Below are 21,198 nucleotides of genomic sequence, written 5' to 3' on the forward strand. Positions count from 1 at the left end.
TAATGATTCTGATTTCGTGAAAATTTTATAAAACATTAGCCTTCACACACCATCGTCTCAACGAAGGTGTCAATTTGTAGACAAATAAATTTAATAAATTCGGTCATTTATGAATTTTTTTGTTTTTACTACCACCTATGTTTGTACATACATACATATGTACATACATACTCGAATTATGTATAAGGTGAAATTTTATAATGACAAGAGTTGAAAATTCTAAAAAGTACTTTCGCTATTTGGCGGCTGCCGTGGTGTGATGGAAGCGTGCTCCGCCAACAACCCCGAAGATCCCGGGCACAGAAACATCAAAATTATAGAAACAAGTTTTTCAATTAGTAGAACATTTTTCTATGCGGGGTCGCCCCTCGGCAATGTTTGGCAAACACTCCGAGCGTATTTCTGCCATGAAAAGCTCTCAGTGAAAACTCATCTGCCTCGCAGAGTCGGCATAAAACCAGTAGGTCCCGTCCCCCCAATTTTTAGGAAAAATCAAGGGGAGCACGACGCAAATTGGCAGAGAAACTCAGCCTAAAATCTCTTCGGAGGTTATCACGCCTTCCATTTATTTTTTTTTTTTTTACTTCCGCTATTATAAATATTGCAGCTGGAAATAATATTTTATTGACATGCATTTTGTATAAAAGTGGTTTACGTTGGGTTAAGGTGATTTTTTTTAGCCAATAGGAATTTCGAAATTTTTACGTGAGCTAAGTTCAGCACGGGCCGTACAGTATAAAAATCCACACGATGAGACTGATGAGCGACGAACAAGGAGTCGACTGATCTAGAGCAAACCCACATACATATTTGTATAGCGGTCTGCGATGGCCATTGGACCGTAGACACGTATGCGGAAAAGATGGATATCCCGCATAATGTCCACTATTTTTCTACACCTAATCCTTTACATCCAGCTCATCAGACATCTCTTCAATTCCACCATGACTCGGAACCTAGACAACGTATATATTAGTACGAATAGAATTTGTTATGATATATTATTTAAAAAATCTAAGATAAGATGCTATAAGAATTATCTGATGAAGATTAAGCATCGGATCTCTTCCAATCCAAAAACATTTTATTCCTTCGTCAACTCCAAAAGAAAAATTAAAGGGTTTCCTTCTGTAATGAAGTATAACGATCGGATTTTTAGTATTGACTCCGAGATTGCAAATATGTTTGCTGACTTTTTTAAATCTAAATACTCGACTATCCCTAACTCCCCTCCGGTGGATTATCAATACATGTTACCTTCGCTTAACTCAGTAGGTATGCCATATATTCATACAGATGAGGTACTAAGGCATCTGGAAAGTCTGAAAATTTCCTACTCCAGTGGACCTGATGAAATACCATCTGTTGTGCTCAGAACTTGCGCTCAATTTCTTTGTCAACCCCTTACCTGCTTATTTAATGCCTCTTTGAGGCAAGGGATATTCCCTAAGAAGTGGAAGGAGTCGTTTATAATACCACTTTATAAAAGTGGGAGTAGATCTTGTGTCACAAACTATAGAGGAATAGCCAAACTTTGTGCTATTCCAAAACTATTTGAATCAGTTGTCACAAATCAACTGGCTTTTGCAGTATCTTCGGCAGTGGACCTGTCACAACATGGCTTTTGCAGGGCTAAGTCCATTGTGTCTAACTTGCTGGAGTTCACAACCCTCGTATCCAATAACTTAAGGACGAACTGCGAAGTTGATGTTATTTACACTGATTTCAGTAAGGCGTTTGATAAAGTTTCCCATTCCTTAAAAAAAAAAAAATGTAAGGCGCGATAACCTCCGAAGAGATCTAAGGCCGAGCTTCTCTTGCAATTTGCGTCGTGCACCTCTTGATTTTCCCTACAAATTGGCCGGACGGGACCTACATATTTTATGCCGACTCCAAACGGCATCTGCAAGGCAGATGAGTTTTCACTGAGATCTTTTCATGGCAGAAATACACCCGGAGCGCTTGCCAAACACTTCCGAGGGGCGACCCCGCTTAGAAAAATTTTCTTCTAATTGAAAAACCTTATTTCTAAAATTTTGATGTTGCTTTGCCCGGGGTGCGAACCCAAGGCATACGGTGTGATAGGCGGAGCACGCTACCATCACACCACGGTGGCCGCCTCCCATTCCTTACTCCTACTAAAACTCGATCGATTGGGTTTTCCATCACGGCTTCTCTCTTGGGTCTCTTCGTACTTGGTAGGTAGAAAGCAAACCGTTGTGTTTAACAATTGCTTGTCTGAATTTATCAATGTATCTTCTGGAGTTCCACAGGGCAGTCACCTTGGTCCAGTGTTGTTTCTGCTCTTCATTAATGACCTCCCAAATGTTTTGAAGCGCTGCATACCGCTGATGTACGCTGACGATGTCAAACTGGTTATGCCCATTCGCTCACCTGAAGATAGGGCACTTCTTCAATTAGATCTGAATAACCTGGTTGAGTGCAAGTTTATGTGTTTTACGAGGAAATCTTTTAAAACGTATCAGTACATGATAGGCGATTATATCATTAAGCAAGTCACAAACTTTACTGATCTTGGCGTTATAATGGACCCTAAACTGGACTTCAAATTACATATCGAATCGTGTGTGAATAGGGCTAGAGGCACTTTGGCTTTCGTAAAAAGGTCGTCAAAGGAATTCAATGACCCCTATGTCACTAAAACTCTTTTTTTTATCGTTGGTAAGACCTATATTGGAATATGCTTCCATTATCTGGAACCCGCGTTATCAGGTTCATAGCGAAAAATTAGAATCGGTCCAGAAGCAATTTTTGCTCTTTGCTTTAAATCATTTGCCCTGGGATCCATCAAGGAACCTACCGCCCTATTGCAGCCGGTTAAAACTGTTACAGCTGCCTTCACTATAGAGCCGTAGGGAGATGCTTGGCGTTTTATTTATGGTAAAACTATTAAGGGGGATGATAAACAGTCCATTTCTGCTTGGCGAGGTGATGTTTAATGTCCCTTTTAGGCCCTCTCGGTATTTCCAACCGCTATATTTAAATATATGTAGATCGAATTTTCAAATGCATGAACCTCTTCGTTGTCTGTGTCAAGATTTCAATAATCACTGCAATAATATTGATACTTGCGACACACTTTACAGTATAAAAAATATATTCTCACTGCCTTGAACTCATAACTGTTTCAAAATCACATGTTAAACTAAATATGTTACCTGCTCCAGTTACTTTGGGCGGGTGGCTTGGAATCACGTCCTTTCCAACCTCCCACACATCGCAGCCCTACTATTGTATGTTAAATATGCATCAGCTTCTCGAAATCACGTCCATTCCGACAGCACTGATAATCAATTCCGTATCACAGTCCATCCCGACAACTGATTCAATAATATATGTATATACATATTTTATAATATAATTTTGCTCACTATGTATGCTTGTTAATTTTACACTGTAATCCGCATTTATATTCATTCATTCATTCATATTTAGTCTGATAGATTGTAAAATTTGTAGACTAACAAATAAATAAATAAATAAATAAATAAAGTAACAAAAGCAGGTTTTCTTAAAATCTGCATTTTTTTTTTAAATGATGGGGTAGTTATTTTAGTCTTGGTCCCAATTAGCTGCAATGTACCTGATTATAATAAACAAAAAAATGTACAAGTGCTATGATTTCGTATTTAAAGTTGGTTCAAGCTCTCCGTGCGGAGCTGGTCATTAAATCTATAGATACTGACACTTTAAACTATTTTTTTCGGTAGTGTATATCAATTATTTTACGTACGTTCTAAATTCTTTAAGCTCAAATTCAACTGGCTCATTCCATTTCAAGACACCCAGTCCGCACAGGATATGATTTTTGATTTCGATGAAATTTAAATATGTTGTTCTTTGGTCAAAATAATTCGATAATTGAATTCGATAAAATGCAATCGATATTTTATTCACCTATTTCTTCAAGTGTCAAAAATTTTGTCAAAAATTAACCGATTCTCATGATTTTTTCTTTGAAATATTCGCCATTACTTTTAATTTTATATAAATTTATAAACAATTGCATATAGTTACAAAAAAATTATTTTTTTAGTATTTAGTAAAAATTTATGGCTTTTTTTTCAAAAAATAATATTTCAAAAAAACCGTTATTTTTTTGTTTAAACTTTTTCTATATGGAGTGAGCAGTTTGTATTTCAACATGGGTAAATATCCATCAGCCAAAACTCTTTGCATGAATTTTTGAATATTAATCTTTTCTTTCGCCATATATTCATGCATTACATATCAGCATACAAGGCGATCAATGCCAAATGCTTAAAATTAATTAAATATCACATTTATTATTGAAAACATTCATTTGTTGTTATTTTTCAGAATATGGCAAAATATTTCACTAAACCTCCAATACCGTCACGAGAGCCTTTGCCATGTCCTGTTACAAAATCACTGTAATTCTGAAAAATAATAACATATGGAATTTTCTAACAAAATTAGGGAGGCTCGAAATTCATTTCAGACCTATGGTCCCATAGACAATATTACCCAGTATGAGCCATAGATTCAGAAACTTTTTTTCCACATACAATTTGACCCGCCCTAATATATGATATATATAATTTTTTTTTTTTTTTCAAAAAACTGTTATCGACAACGTTTTTAGCGGACATTGTTGGGTAGGACAGGGTATACATATGAAAATTTTATTAGTAGATCATGAAAAACACCTTAAAAATCAAAAACCAAAAAATTTCGCAGGCTCGAAAATTATTTTTTTGGGTATGCGTAGTGGAACTTTTTTTCTTGAACCCAAATCCTATCGAAAAATTGATGGCGCGATATCGGTCAATAAATCGACCCAGTGTAATGTACATGTATATTTTTATACTCAGCGTGCTTTGCACACAGAATATATTAACTTTGATTGGATAATGGTGGGTTAAACAGGTATAATATAAAGGAAACGAGATAGATATAGACTTCCATATACCAAAATCATCGGTATCGAAAAAGATTTGATTGAGTCATGTCCGTCCGTCCGTCCGTTAACACGATAACTTGAGTAAATAACGAGATATCTTCACCAAATTTGGTACACGAGCTTACCTGGACCCAGAATAGATTGGTATTGAAAATTAGCGAAATAGCATGATAACCACGCCCATTTTTTATATATATAAAATTTTGGAAAACACAAAAAACTTGATTATTTAGTAAATAATACACCTAGAATGTTGAAATTTGACGTGTGGACAAATATTGAGACTCTTGATAAAAATTTAAAAAATTGTTTAAAATGGTCGTGGCACCGCCCACTTGTGATAAAATCAATTTTGCAAATATGATTAATAATCCAAAATCGTTAAACCTATCGTAACAAAATTCGGCAAAGAGGTTGCCTTTACTATAAGGAATGCTTTGAAGAAAAATTAACAAAATCGGTTAGGGACTACGCCCACTTTTATATAAAAGATTTTTAAAAGGGCCGTGGCCGAATAAAATAAGATATATATTTGCAAAAAAGAGCTTTATATCAATGGTATTTCAATTCCCAAGTGAATTTATAATATTAAATAGGAAAAACTTAAAATTTAAAAAAATGGTCGTGGCACCGCCCCCTTTTATGACTAAGCAACGTTCTATGTTTTGGGAGCCATAACTCATACACATATTTTCCTTATAGCAGAAAATATTTCTAGTAAAAATGGACGGGATCGGTTAAAGACCACGGCAACTTAGATATAAAACAAGTCTAAAAGGGTCGTAGACTAGAATAATAAGCTATAACTTAGCAAAAAATAGTTTTGAATCAATGGTATTTCACTAATCAAGTTTTATTGTAAGAGGAAATGGGGAGGCATTTTTTTTAAACGTGTTATGTAGAAAAGTAATTATCTGAAATAAAATGTGCAATTGAAGCTCACGCTGAGTATATAATCTTCGGTTACATCCGAACTTAGACGCCTTTACTTCTTTTATACTAAGATTAACGTTTGCATTTATTTTTAGTTATAAGCTCATTTAATCACAAATACTTAACAAGTCATCTGCAAAATTAGAAAAGTTGATCTTTCGATAGGACACGTTTTAATTTGCTCACATATAGTTTTATAAGCTTAACGTTATTATTTATATAGGAAACATATACTTACACACATTTATGAAAAATAATTATCTAGATTCTAGAAAATTCAATAAATTTTCTTATGTACACCCCGCTTGACTTAGTCTAGCTTAGTTTTCATCATACCAGTAGCGTTGCCATAATTCAAGATTTATCTTCAAATGATGCCAAATGTGTGTGTCTAAAGACGTTAAATGATAAGTGGAAAGAGCGTCACGCAGATTTGAATAGAGTTCAACGTACCTTTGGGCTTTTGTTGTTTTGCTAGGTCCATAAGACCCTCCGGATCAGAAATTATTCCTATCGACACGCATATTTTTAAGCAGAAGAAGAGGAGACCTCCAGTGAGCTGGTACAGATAGCTGGTGGCAGACTTGAATTCCTGTGGTCCTCCCAATTTGCGTCAATTATCGCAAAAGAGTAATAGCTTTTTTATGCAATGGCCAAAATCACATTGGAGGCTAAGCACCAACAAATAACCTAGATGGTATCTTTATTAGGGCTCAGACCCGAATCAACTCCTTTCGATTACTCGCAAATGACTTTACTTATAAATATTATTGTGCATAATTTTTGGCGTCTATTTTTTCATATAACGTGAAACTTAAAAGATTTAGGCCGAACTTTTCTTCCCATTTGCGTCGTGCTACTTTTCATTTTTCCTATAAATTGGCCGGTAGGGACCTATATATTTTACGCCGAATCCAAACGGTATCTGCAAGCCAGATAAGTTTTTACTGAAAAGTTGTTCATGGCAGAAATACACTCGGAGTGTTTGTCAAATCACTGTCGAGGGGCAATTCCACTTAGAAAAAAATGTTTCTAATTGAAAAAACTTATTTCTTAATTTTGATGCTATTTCGTGCGGGACTTGAACGCAGTATTTTTAGTGTGGTAAGCGGAGCACGATACAACCACCCTTCGGCGGCCGCGAAAATCATTTAACTTATTGCGAATTACCAAAAATGATTGCATACGAAAGAGCATATGAACAATTAACTATGTATAAGAATATGTATTCGATTTAAAGACTAGGGAATACTAGTATCGATGTCGTCTGAAAGTTCTTAGAAAAATATCAGGAAAGCTTTAGTGAAGATTTTTTTAAGACAATAAAGATCTTTCGATCACTTCCTTTGGCAACGCTGCATGGACAAAAAAATTCGCGAAGAGAAAAAAAGGGCACATTTGTTTTTGTTGGCAAACAAATTATTGGTATAAACAAGTAAGGACGGAACTGTATACCTTTCATGAGTAGAGCTGCGCAATAATCTGATCCCATTCGTAATAAGTACTCGAATAATTAGTTCCATACGATATGTAGGCAATACAAATAAAGCAGATGTATATAAGCGATATATTCAAATATCAAATAAATAATAGTATAGTAATTCTTACTCAAAGTTTTACGTTTCTTGTTGACTGCATGTGATAGCCACAACCATCTAATCTGTTATCTAAACCATACGTTGTGTATGATATTTGCTATATATAGGACCGATCTATATGATTTTTTCAGAAAAAAACAAATGCTATATATTTAGACATTTTGTGAAGCTTTAAGCCTCTACCTAGCTCTTGAAATGAGACAGAAATTGCGAAAAAATTCTTACCTGAACAATTGGCTCTAGGGAATATATACTATATATACGCCCGATCTTTACGACTTTTTTATACAGGATTATTTGTATGCCGCATACGTAAGAATTTTGTCAAATTTGAAACTTCTAGCTGTTAAAATGGGGCGGAAATTACGAAAAGCTTCTGATCCGAACAATCGGCTGTATAGGATATATAATATATACACTACCGATCTCTACGATTTTTCCACGCAACAATACGTACCATATACGAAAGCATAAGGCTAAATTTGAAGCTAATTTCTCATAAATCGAGGAATATATGACAAAAACCTATTTTCTGAAGAAGCGGTTGTATAGGGGATATACGCTAAATTGGTCCGACCCAGCCGGATCAGACAAATGTCTAATCGGACATCTAATTATATCCGCACACCAAATTTTGTCAAGTTATCTCAAACATTGAGGGACTAGTTTTAGTTCAGAGAGACGGGCACGGCTAAATCAAACTATTTTGTCAACCTCGGCCTAAAATCTCTTCGGAGGTTAGGGCGCCTTACATTGTTTTTTTTTTTTATTTCTGTGTCAACCTAATCAGTTCGGTATATGTAGTTATTGCTGGGCCTATCTCTTCACCGTTAAGATTCGTGACAAACTAACTATACCATTTCTTTTTCATGGTAGGTATAAAAATACTTAGCCCGACACGTAGCCGATGCAATTCGGTTGACTTGACTGAGCGAACTGATGCGCGAGTCAGCTTTTCCTCGATATTTAATTTAAATATAAAAATTCAGCACCTTACCCACGAAAAATGCGGTATCGCTTAGGATTTTTCTATAAATATTTTTTACTCTAAGTATGTACATACACTGAAAGAGATGCCTTGGCAATTGTGTCAATTTCATTATTAACGCCGATGTGTCTTATACAATAACTCTTTGGAATGAGCTGGTATCATATCTTATTTGTATGCAAGCACCCAACATTTCTTCTGTATAAAATAATCGGAACTATCTCCGGAAGGAACAAATTAAAAAAACTTGACCACAATTAGATAGTATTCAATACTATTGCGATAGTTTTATTAAAACAAAAGGAATTAACGAGTGAGGTATAAACCACTTAAGTATACATTTTCTTAAAAGTGATTGCAATTTTTCCAAATTTGATTGTAAGCCTTAACCTTATGGTGGAGATAATTTATATTATTAATATTAATTGATGGGAGAGAACAATCCCATTTTTGTTGGATATTATAGCTCTGTATTTCCCTCAGTTATGTTTTACTTCTACTTCTTTTATCATTTATCTCTTTATTGTCTGTCAATGACAGACATTGTCATCATGGTCGCTGTCATTAAAGTCCCTACCTCAGGGCCCCAAATCATTTGAAGTTAGCTTCCTCGTATGATACGCGTACAAAACTACATAAATATGTACATATGACCGCGTTTGTTCGTTCTCGGTTATAACAATATGTGACTTTGTTAGCTTTCAGGTTTAAGGTGAGTTTAGCTCAGTGTTATCTGCTCTTGAATCAGTTAGATTTACACTAATCTTCCCCTACCTCTTGATGTCCTATTTGCAAGTGATTCACTTAATGAATTCAGCTTTTATGATGCTTATTTGTTCGGGGACGTATTCTCTACTTATGCATAGTAGCTTGCTGACACATACTTTTTTTATAAGCGCATGCATAATGGGGCGTTAACACACACACTCACACATACACACACACGTAATTATGCAGCAATTTTAGTGAACGCGTTGAAAGAAGCGTAATGACACGCGACTCCCAAGTTTTTATACATACATATAACTGTATACATACATAAGTATGTATGCGCGAGGCTTTTATTCGGGCATGATGTGACCCAAGCGATTTTTCTGCTAATTTGCTGGTATAACAAACACATGAACGAACACATTTACAAATATTTCTTAGTGTAGGTAAGTTTGTGTTGATTACTGCCTCATTGCTACTCATATGCGATTCTACATTGTTCTTAACTTTGTTCCTTGTCTATTTTCGAGCACGTGGTCATTAACATCACAAATGAACTTTAAAGAGGGCCAAAGTGCGCTTTAAAATTTGCATATCCCAATACATACACATTAGGGCGGGTCGATTTAAAAATCGCTCATTGCTCTGTGAAAATAGTATTCTACCTTTAAATCGAATTCTGATGTCCCCCCCCCCCCCCCCTTTGGGTCGAACTTTTGGGTAGGGGCAATTTCAATTATACCTGCTGTGTCTTGTGGTGGTTTAAAAAAAACAACACAAGCAATTTTACGATCTGCAATTGTGTCACAGTGATACCTTCATTTTTTAAAACGGTTGAATAAAAAACCCACACAACTATGTTTATGACATGCAAATGCATCACAGTGATGCCTTGGTTTTAAAAGGGGGTTGTAAAAACGCTAATTTCTAATAATTTTTTAATTTCTTTTCTATTATTAAGTTAAATTCATTTTTTCATTTACATATGTTCTGACTAAATAAATTTCTAAAGAGAAAAATAAACTCCAAAAAGAAAAAACATAGGCATTTCAAAGTGGGATTTTTCAAAATTTGCCCCTACGACCCAAAGGGGGGGACATCAGAATTCGTTTTAGAGGTATGGTTCCTTCGGCAAAGTTTCTTATTTTGATCCCTAGAATATGATTTTCACAGAGCAATGGGCGATGTTTTTGCCTCCCCACAAATCGACCCGGCCTAATAAACATGCACACCTTTACTCAACCCATTAGTGTGTAGTTCACTTTACACAAACATGTACGTGACCCAGCCCTCTAGAGTGTTTATGTCGCCAACTTGAAGGTGTGGGTTAATTACGCTATCGTCGCAAAAATAGCTTTTTTTCATAAAAGATTCAAAATTTTAAAAAAATTCAGTTTTGAGAGAATTGCCAATTATTATTAGAACACTGTTTTGATATGTTTAACATTTAATATTAATTTTAATGACTAAATATTTGAATGTATCTTTATTTATTTTCAGGTTCGCACCCTCTTCGTCAGTGGTTTGCCAATGGACGCAAAGCCGCGTGAACTTTACCTATTATTCAGAGCTTATGAGGTGAGTGTATATCTGTGCTTTTACCTATTTTTGGCGAATTTTATTCTTTCCAACAACACACGCTGGCAAATTTTAGAGCCAGAAGGGATCTGCAAATTTCCAAAGGCCTTCAGTACATTGAATACTTAGTCAGATTTTTTTAGTTGATTCTGGGTTTCGAGATATTTATAACTGAAAATGCTATAAGCACGTTTTCTGCTACACTCACTATTCTCTTTCGTCCAAAAAAATTATTTTTGTTACAAAAAACATATAAAATTTGAAAGTGTCACTATTTTCCATAAAAATTTATTTATTTATTTTTTTTTTTTTTTTGAAGGCTCCCATGCCATGGACTTATTAGCCGTGTTTCTTTTACATGTACATGCATAAATCTACATTTGCGGATAAAACACCTACCTCTAGCGGCAATTATTGAAAACTTACGACAGTGGTTAAATAACTCGCTACAAAACCGGCTGTGCTTATAAGCGGAGACACGCACCTCTATTGGTCATAGTGTATAACCTGTAGCTGCATCGGTTGCGATGTATCGTGGACAAACACACTTTTCGGTCATAGAAGTGTAGAATGGTCGAGAGATAAAATGGAAAGACACATTTCAGTAGCAACTGAGTATAATGCATACTGAAAATTACAATACTAATTTTCTGTGCAACAATTTCATAAGTGTAGATAACGTATGCACTTAGCAATTCATACAAAGTTTAAGTGCAAATGTATATATGTACATGTAAAAAAAACACAGCTACTGTTTTTTAAAAAATTTTGAAATATACTTTTAGGCGCATTGATCACGTAATAACTGCACGTATGCGGGTTTCGAAACCCATACGAGCTCCAAATAAAATCTTTTAAACTTATAAAACAAAAGATTTAAGTGGAAAGGAATTATATTGAATATTCCATCTCATGTACAGCTCTGTTCGCATCGATCAAAGATATGAGTATAGAAACGTCTATATCAATACACACAAGTAAATATTGGAAAAAAATAAACGGCGTTTTTGAGGTAAATGTTTATATAAAATTTTTAATGAAAAGTTTTGTTGACAAAATTACGTATTGCTGCAGAAGAAAACGTGACTTTTATAGCTCAGAATATTTCGAAAACAAACAGCAAAATGAAAAATCCAATCAACAATCATTCATCCAATTTTCAATATAAGATTAGTTTTCATAAAAAAGCTAAAAAAAATTAGGAACCAAACCCAGAGTGGTTAAAACACGGCGGTTGGTCAAAATCTTGTAAAAGTTATGAACGAATCACCACATGTATACTCTTCAGAACGTGAATGTTCTCTACTCATGACAATAACTGTTCATATACCTACGAACTATAAATACAGGACAAACGACTCGAAACCAAATTTGACAAGGGATGACGGAAAATCGTTCCAATATACATCATTTGTCCACCCTGTCAGAAAATTAAGAAAACAAAATAAGTCAGTTCTCTACTCAATTCATTAGATGGTATTAAACCGTGCCAATTACCGAGCAATCAGTATAGGTTCTTCCTAGCGTATTGTGTGAAAAATTCAACAGTTAATGACCTCATTGAAGCATTTCACTGCGGCTTAATTTGCATTGCCTGCAAAGCGGACATACATATGAGGTTGATCAGCTCCGTCGGAATAAGAAAAAGACCCTTCCAAACAATTATAGACCAAAATCTCTCTCCTCTGGTAGAATCTATTACAACAACATAACAACATGCAACTGCTGGCGTATGCTGTTGATATAATATCAACACTTCCCATACCCTAAAATTTAGCATACTTAGAATACGAAACTTTTTGAACCAATTCATGCGAGCTTTTCACAAACCTGTTTCAATTATTTTACCTTCAATTATATCAATTTCTGCAAAAAAAAACTACATATATATTTAATTTCATTATAGGGTTATGAAGGATCTCTATTAAAAGTGACCAGCAAGAATGGCAAAACCGCATCGGTAAGTAGTTCAAGCACTTACAACTTTAACTTACTTACAAATTCCGCTCCTTTCACGCACTACATAATTCAAATATGTAAATTTTTAATTGCATTACTGATTTACAGCCCGTTGGATTTGTGACATTTCACACCAGAGCTGGCGCGGAGGCTGCCAAACAAGATTTACAGGTAATATTAATTTTGAAAATGCAAAATGTATACCACAATAAAAACAAAACCTGCAACAACAGCAAAAACAATTAGCAAGAAAACATATTTAATACGAGAATGTAAACTATTTTGTATGCTAAATATTCACATCGCTATAAAAGCACTTTTTGCAAATATAATAAAATTCTGTTTAAATAAAATATATTAAATTTTCCAAATGTAAACATAAATCTTTATTACCAAGCAAAATGCTACAAACGCACGGCTTAAGTGACAAAAGTAATAAGTATACTTTATCGGAAATAAGCTATGACAAATTTGGATGTAAAGTCATTTTCAAGGGACTAGCGCAATTCGTTGGACAGTCGAAACCGATAAATTTAATTTGCATAGATAAATATAGCGTTGTGCAAAGCAAAGCAACAAACTCAGTTCCAAAATGTAAAGAAGTTTGTAGTTGTCTATAGGAAATTTATCCCAAACCAAGAATGCAAACAATTTTTTGAGTATGCATAAATTTTTCGTTTAACCTTTTTTTGTTGTGTTGGCCATTAAAAATTTGCTATTCAGTGTTGACAAAAAATAAGTACAATAATACAGTTCAGAGCTTTGTGTATTTGATACTGGAAATGCTGCAATAGCAAATATAAGCTACGGATCGTGAAAAAATTTGCAAATGCAATGATGCTAGACTATGACGACGAAGTGAGTCCAAGTTATGGGACCACCAGTGAACTTAGCCTTTACCGGTGGCTTTGCCACTAGACAAACCTATTCTAGGGCTTTTGAGAGAGCCGATGTGAAAATCGGAAAGTCTCTAGCGAACAACCCGTGATGAAGTTCCCAATTTGTATTTCGTAGATTGCACCTCACAAGGGGTTGTTAAACAAAGAAGTCTAACACTACGGCAATGTGCCGCTGGCCTGGGAAAGAGTGCTCCGCAACCCACCTATAAGCTCTTTCGCTAAACTGAAATGAAACTTTTTTGTTCTAGGTGCATATATGACCAAACCAAATTTGGTTTCAATTATAGATTATACCGGTCATCCTGGCAATGAGTGTACAAAATTAGGTTTCAATTTCAACCTAGACAGGTCTTCACTTGCAGTTATAAAAAATAGAAGGTTTCGAACCGACGTGCCACGGATTTTAGTAGCTTGCTCTAACTACTAAGCTATCGCTGACTTGCAGCACTTTTTACAACTTTAATGTGGTTTGTTAAAATTTTCAGCACAAAGCGGTTTGTTTTAAAACCAGACGTTTAAGCAAGTTTCTAATTTTAGATTTTTTATATTTTTTTGGGTTTTGCTTTAAACCCCATCTAAATTGAAACCATAAATGACAATAAATTTTTATCTTCAGATTTTCTAAACTTTTTGGTTTTCTTTTAAAACAATTATATGATTTTAGACTCATTGTTTAAATAAATTTTAAATTGAAAACCAATAAAATTAAAAAGCATGGTATTAAATTAAGAGATTTCATATTTAGTAGAAAAAAGTTTCAAATTTTGCTCAAACTGATGAATTGGTTTAAATTTAGGCTCAAATTTCTAACCGTGTACAAATAGTAAGGACTATGACTTCTTTGCGATTTTTAGTAATAAAAGTTCGTTCATTACCTACATTGCAAACAATCAGATTAGTTATCACCACAAGTGTAGATAACGGAACTTCCCGATTGGACGTAGTGTGCATTTTCTCCCGTTCCGATGAGTAAAAATCGCATGCTGTGGTCGGCCATCAAATATTTTACCATCCTTTGCGGGAAAGTGCCCTAAAGAGCAAACGATAAAACTATTTGGCCTACAAGTAGAGTGAGCAGATAGCTGCATGTAGTAAATATCTCATGTGTAAGAGCTATTCTCAAAGTTAATTTCAACGTGTTGCTTTTACACACTACTACTCCAAAAATTCTGGTTTTGAATTAAACCTCTTTAATATGATAGTTATCGGTTATTTATTAATATAAATTTTATTTGACATAGGTTAATTCCAAATTTAAAGATTTCCAACTACAAATTGACCTGTTTTTACTACCCTCCTACGGCTAGGGATGCAACATCAGCCACTAAAAGCATCAATATTTAAACATCGATGTCTTTCAATATTAAATTATCGACGTCGGAAATATCGACCTTTATGAACTATACATCGATGTTGTTTCGAAGTTTTAAGTCCTTATATTTTCCTCTAAATTTATTATGAAAAGTGTCAACGAAATGTATGCTAAAATCTGTTACATACATTTTCAGAGTTCACACTGTTCATACTGTAACGAATATTGGCGACACTAAGGGATACTATCATCTCTAAGCCGATGCTAAGCAGTGACTTGTATGCAAACCAATAGATAAATCATTATGTCTACACATATGTACGTACACGCAGCGGAGAAGAGACGCACAAACACATGCAGATATCTTATCTGAGATTCTCCCAAAAGTATGCAATTATAATTGTGGAAGTTTCGCTCACAAATACAAGCGCGTATTAGAAGCTATACACATCTGTAGTTATAATTATATGGCAGTAGCTAAGTAAATTCTGGAAGAGCCTAGAAGTATGCAAACGACAAATCACAGAGTATAAAAGCACCAACAGTAGAGTCGCGACAATCAGTTGGATTTAAGACGCTATCTGGCGAGCAATAGTAGTGTTATTTTGAAAATAGTCTAATAAAGGCCATTTTGCATTATTGAATAGTGGAGTTATTTATTCAACAGTTTAGTGGTTTGAACCATAGTAGAAGATTTGAAATAAGCGAAATTTCAGTAAATTCGTTACAATACTGAACAGTTCCTTATTTTTTGTTAAGCCTTTGAAGAACAAAACTTACTACGTATGAGTTGGCAGAGCAAATTCTTTAAGAAAAAATTGTAATCATGATTTAGAAAAATGTAAAGGTTGGTGAAAGTGTAAATTTTCCAGAAACATCGATGATAAAAAAATTGTTCGCCAATGAACTATGTATCTTAATGACGTAACATCGATGTTACAACATCTGCCAACTACAAGGAGCCGCTTTGCAAAAATACAAGTCTTTTCAATGTAAGTGAGTTTGTTCTGACGAATTTTCCTTTTCAGAAGAAATTTACTTTATTACAAGATTTGTCTATTTTGTTAGCCGGGCCCATGGCATCAATTAAATATGATTAGCTTTGTGTGCAGAGTGCTTTAGTTTCCACTTCGAAAATTTTTTATATTCAATTATAAACCTATTTCGAACTCTTGCCAATTTTTCAGCAAGTACTGCTATCTGAAAAACTGCTAAAAGGTCGTGTTTGTTATAATCAGTTACCTTTAACTTAGTTATTATTTTATATTACTAAAATATTACATCTGTTTCAAAACTGTGTTTGTTGCTTAAGTTTTACACTGCACTTAATGTAAAGATATATTTATATTATATGCGTAAATGTATAACCAACGTAAATATTCGGATTACTCTATATATGGGGTATTCCATCCCATTTCGACCAATTTTGAACCCGACCCCTTTAGAATTGGCTGAACGTTTTTCTTCTTTTTCTAGCTTACGAAAGACGTTTTTCAGAATATTTTCAAATTTTTTCATCCAACTCAAAAAAAGTTATGAATTTAAAAAAAAAACACCGTTTTTGTTTTCAAAATGCTATAACTTTTTCAAAAATTGACCGTTTGGGATCTTTTTTTTTTAAATTTTTTTAAATGTACTTTTCGGAAAAAATACAAAAAAATTTAAAAAAAATTTTTTTTTTAATTTTTAAGTTTTTCGAGATTTTTAGAATTTCGCCATTTTTTTTCTTTCTCATAAAAAACTTCAATCAATTCGACAATCATCCCCACTAATCCGGGAGTGGGCCGATTTTTTTTTATATTTTTTTTATTTAATTGAAAAAAATTTTCAAAAATAAAAATTTTTTTTATCAATTTTATTTATATAACAAAAAAATGTAAGAAAATGATTTTTAAGTATTCTTTTCTTTATATATGTTACATTATTTTTTGAAAACTTATATGTTTACTGTGTCAGTCATTAATCCTGGTTATTTTAATCGTAGATTACCATAATATATAAATAAAAGAATACTTCAAAATCATTTTCTTAAATTTTTTGTTATATAAATAAAATTGATAAACAAATTTTTATTTTTGAAAATTTGTTTTCAATTAAATAAAAAAAAATATAAAAAAATCGTTCCACTCCGGGATTAGTGGGGATGATTGCAGAATTGATTGAAATTTTTTATGAGAAAAAAAAATGGCGAATTTCGAAAAATCTCGAAAAACTGAAAAATTAAAAAAAAAACTAAAAGTACATTTAAAAACAAATTAAAAAAAAAATATCCCAAACGGTCAATTTTTGAAAAAATTATGGCATTTTGAAAACAAAAACGGTGTTTTTTTTTAATTCATAACTTTTTTTGAGTTGGATGAAAAAATTTGAAAAAATTCTGAAAAACGTCTTTCGTAAGCTAGAAAAAGAAGAAAAACTTTCAGCCAATTCTAAAGGGGTCGGGTTCAAAATTGGTCGAAATGGGATGGAATACCCCATATGTATTTCCATTGAAGTTTATAGAAAAGCAGACGCTTCAGTTCAGTTGGAATTTTTAAATTTTCATCCATAAAACAATAAAGCGATTTAATCAAGCTGTCCTTTTTTAAATAGAATAATGTATGATGTTAGGTATTAATTTTGCTATTGCATTGAAAATGACTTTTTAAAGCATCAATTACACTACAGTGCATTGACTACACAATAGAAATTAAGTGAACAAGTTAGTGTCGCGGCTTCAAACTAAATAATGAGAACATGGCAACTTTTACATTAAAACCGCTATGATACCATACATTTTTATTTAACTTTTTTTTACCGCAATCCGCAAGCTCTCTTTTATACCAATTTTCTTATTTATTCTAACTTTCATTCAAATTTGCAAACATATTGTCACTTCTCTTTAAGCATTTCGACTTTAGTACCTTCTTGTAGTGATTTAAGCTCTCTGGTGCATGAATGGGAAACCAACACTGGCACAAACTTTTCATATCACCCAACACCAGGCAAAAAGAAGCAACAGCAAATATATATTTGATGAAATATATTAAAATGAGTTCTCACTAGAGTAAATCCAAGATATTCAGCTTCTCCTCAACAACAAAATGCTCATTTAAATTGATTATGTAGATCGATTAGGGTTTTAGGATTTAGTTAGATTATTAATTTACGAATGCCGTTTCTATGTAAAATAGTTCGTAATAAATTTAGTACGCTCTTACTGCGCTCAACGTGCATTGACTAAATTTGTTTCATTTCGAAAATACTGCTTGCACTTATTGTTGTACGGGTCTCTTAAAAAGTGCTGCATTTTTACTGTATTGAGCTTTTCTAAAAGCCTAGGTCCGTATCGTGTGTTACGAAATCTATTCTTCACTCAATTTATAAATATGAAACTGCCAAACTATTTATACAAATTATGATGAATTACAAATCCAACTAGTACGCGAAATCTCTAGTTCGCATGTGTCGTTATTCGGACTCACGATTCCAGAGCTATTTTGGTTTAATGTTTGAGTGAAAACTTGATTTCGATATGAATCGTAAAACATGATACCAGCCCTGTAAAAGCGGCATCTAAATGGGGATCGAAAAAAATCAGTTCAAATAAGAGTTTTCGCTCTAAAATTTTTGTATGGAAATTAGCATAGTTATCCACTTAGTTCGAGGCTGAATAAATAAAGAGAGTGTGAACAAAGAACAATAGATTTCATGTGGACATGGCATTAGGTGCTTGGCAAAGCCTACCCCCTCCGCGTACACATAGTATTAAAGAAAAATATATTGATACATTTTCTTTATAATAACCACCAAACTGCTTTAGCTTCTTTCTCTGTTAAAAGCATTAAAACTATAGTTAAATTTTTATATATAAACACCACACTCACAAACACAGCAATCCAAATGCGTATGGTATAATTGTATGCTAAAATAGCACATCCTCTCCGAAACGAAAGAAATGCGCCTACGCACATACACACACACTTTCGGTTTGAATGTATTGGCGTATGTAAAACCAAAAAAGTGAAATGTTAGCGCTACATTAAACTGCTTATAATACCACATATGCATATATAGGACGAGCCCTAGAAAAACCGACAGCCATACTAGTTAGTTAGCAGTCAAATATGACTAGTTGTTGACAAAGTAGTATACCTGTCGTTTATGTTATAAGGCAGTGGTGCACAACGCAGCAGAGGTTCGATTAAAAACGCAACTTTTTTTGTAGTAGTGAACAGTGTTTGAGCATAGAATTCACGCATGAGATGTTTACTGCGTAAAAGCTAAAACTGGGCTCGAATCGTAACATACGATCACGGATCGGCAACCATACGAAAGAAGATTATGTGATACGTCAAACGAATAAACAAAATGGGATTATAACATACGATAGCAAACGGAACGTAATTTCTTTCCAATTCACAATAAATTTTACGATCCACATTAACTTGGATTGTATTTTTAGCTCACAATAGATTTTGAACTATCAAATTGGTTGCCAAAAATATAAAAAAAATCAAATAACTGCGGCGGACCCAGTTTTATTGTTTTGTTTGAGCTGCAGTAATAGCGAAGGCGATGAAAAGATCGCCCGAAGGCAGTTAAGAGAGTGCAATAACCCTTTGGACTTATCGAACAAAGCGTAAGCATATCAGTTATGTATTATTCCTTTGTAACAAAAAATTCTTGCAGTTTCTTGAAGAGATTTCACTTAATTTACGAAGCTTTTAGTTACTTTCTGGAGAAGTTAAATTTTAAGCAAGCCGATACCAAAGCGGGTGTCTCGCCATGAATTCCGCCAATATTTTCTTTTGGCTTGGATTAAGCTTGTTTGAATCCGACCTTTGTTAATATGTAATAAGAGTTTGAAATGTATTATATTTTGTTATTATTCAAATATTTTGAGAATTTTCTTACATTTTCAATGAAATTTGTGTCTATACGATCGCCAGTTTGTGTTCGAATGAAAGTGGAACGTAACGTGTACGTTCAATCACTCGTCACGTATGTTGCGATGCAAAATTACGATCGAAGTAGTACGTTCAAGTATGTCATAATCCGAAAATCATGTTTTTACGTGACGAGTTATACGATCACGGATGTTACGATTTGGCCCCTGATTGACTGATTGCTTAACTGAATCGCTGTTGCTCCGCTCACATGACATGTAGGTGAGCTCCGAATATTTTTCTGAAGCTCTCAAGTGCACCACTATTATATTGCCTTCATATATGTATGTATATAAGTATGTACAAGTACATATACCCCTTTCACTTTGATTGTGCCTTTGTAATTCTATCCAATTTTATTTTATTGTTTATTTCATACGTAGTTATTTTAAAGTACACCAAAGTTTTAAGCTAGAACAAAGTTCTAAAAAAATATTTTTGGCGAATTTTCGCGTTTCAAGAAGAAAATTTTTAATTATTAAATATTTATAATGCACTGAAGCAAATCAACGCTGAATATAAACAGCATTTTTAATAAAAATCTTTCGGTATTAAATAAAATGCAAGATTACAAAAAAGTTTACTTTTTTACAAGGTAATCTTGTTTCGTTAATTGGATTTTTTGCTTAAAATTGATACTTTAAATTTGATTGAATAATTATTTAAATATAAAATAATTGCTAAAAATCGATTACAATCCGTCGTACCGCTAATTTGCAGCAGGGTGTACGCTTCGATCCCGATATGCCCCAAACAATTCGCTTGGAATTCGCCAAGAGTAACACAAAAGTGAGCAAACCCAAACCACAGCCCAATACAGCGACAACAGCCTCACATCCTGCATTGATGCACCCACTCACTGGACGTAAGTAAAGAATGTTAAAAATAAAAAACAAAATGTTAATTGCAGCTTTTTTATTTTGCTTATATTTACATCATTTTTTATGTATTTTGTTGTAGTATTCTCATACTTGTATTTTAAATTTTTTGTTTTCTGCTTTTAATTTTCTAGAACTTCCTTTTATTGCTCTTTGTATTAATTTCTCATTTTATATTAATATAAAATTGTTGTCTATGTAAAAAACAAAAACAAAAATATTTATCTAACTTTCATAACTGAATTCTATGACAAAAGCGCACTTAACTAATTTCCCATTATTATCAAAGCGTTTGAAACTAAATGGATTCAATACACTTTCCCAACAGCAAAATGCTTTAGAGCACTTAGATTTAAGTAAGAAAAATATGTGAGAAACTAAAATCCTATGAAATAAGTTCCCCGATTACTCTGAAATGAATTCTTATGTACGATTGAATCCCTAAAGCAAAATATTTTTGCACTGTTTT

General features: G+C 33.6%; 1 protein-coding gene across 1 annotated transcript in view; it reads left to right on the forward strand.

Moving 5' to 3' along the window:
- The window catches only part of cpo (couch potato), a 359,710-nt gene that overhangs the window by 307,535 nt on the left and 30,977 nt on the right, over nucleotides 1-21,198 (forward strand). Inside the window, 4 exon segments of the mRNA XM_067761391.1 lie at nucleotides 10,676-10,753; nucleotides 12,660-12,713; nucleotides 12,821-12,883; nucleotides 20,572-20,716. Of these exon segments, the coding sequence (XP_067617492.1) occupies nucleotides 10,676-10,753; nucleotides 12,660-12,713; nucleotides 12,821-12,883; nucleotides 20,572-20,716 (340 nt within the window).

Source organism: Eurosta solidaginis, chromosome 1, assembly GCF_040869045.1.
Source record: "Eurosta solidaginis isolate ZX-2024a chromosome 1, ASM4086904v1, whole genome shotgun sequence".
Classification (NCBI taxonomy): Eukaryota; Metazoa; Arthropoda; class Insecta; order Diptera; family Tephritidae; genus Eurosta; species Eurosta solidaginis.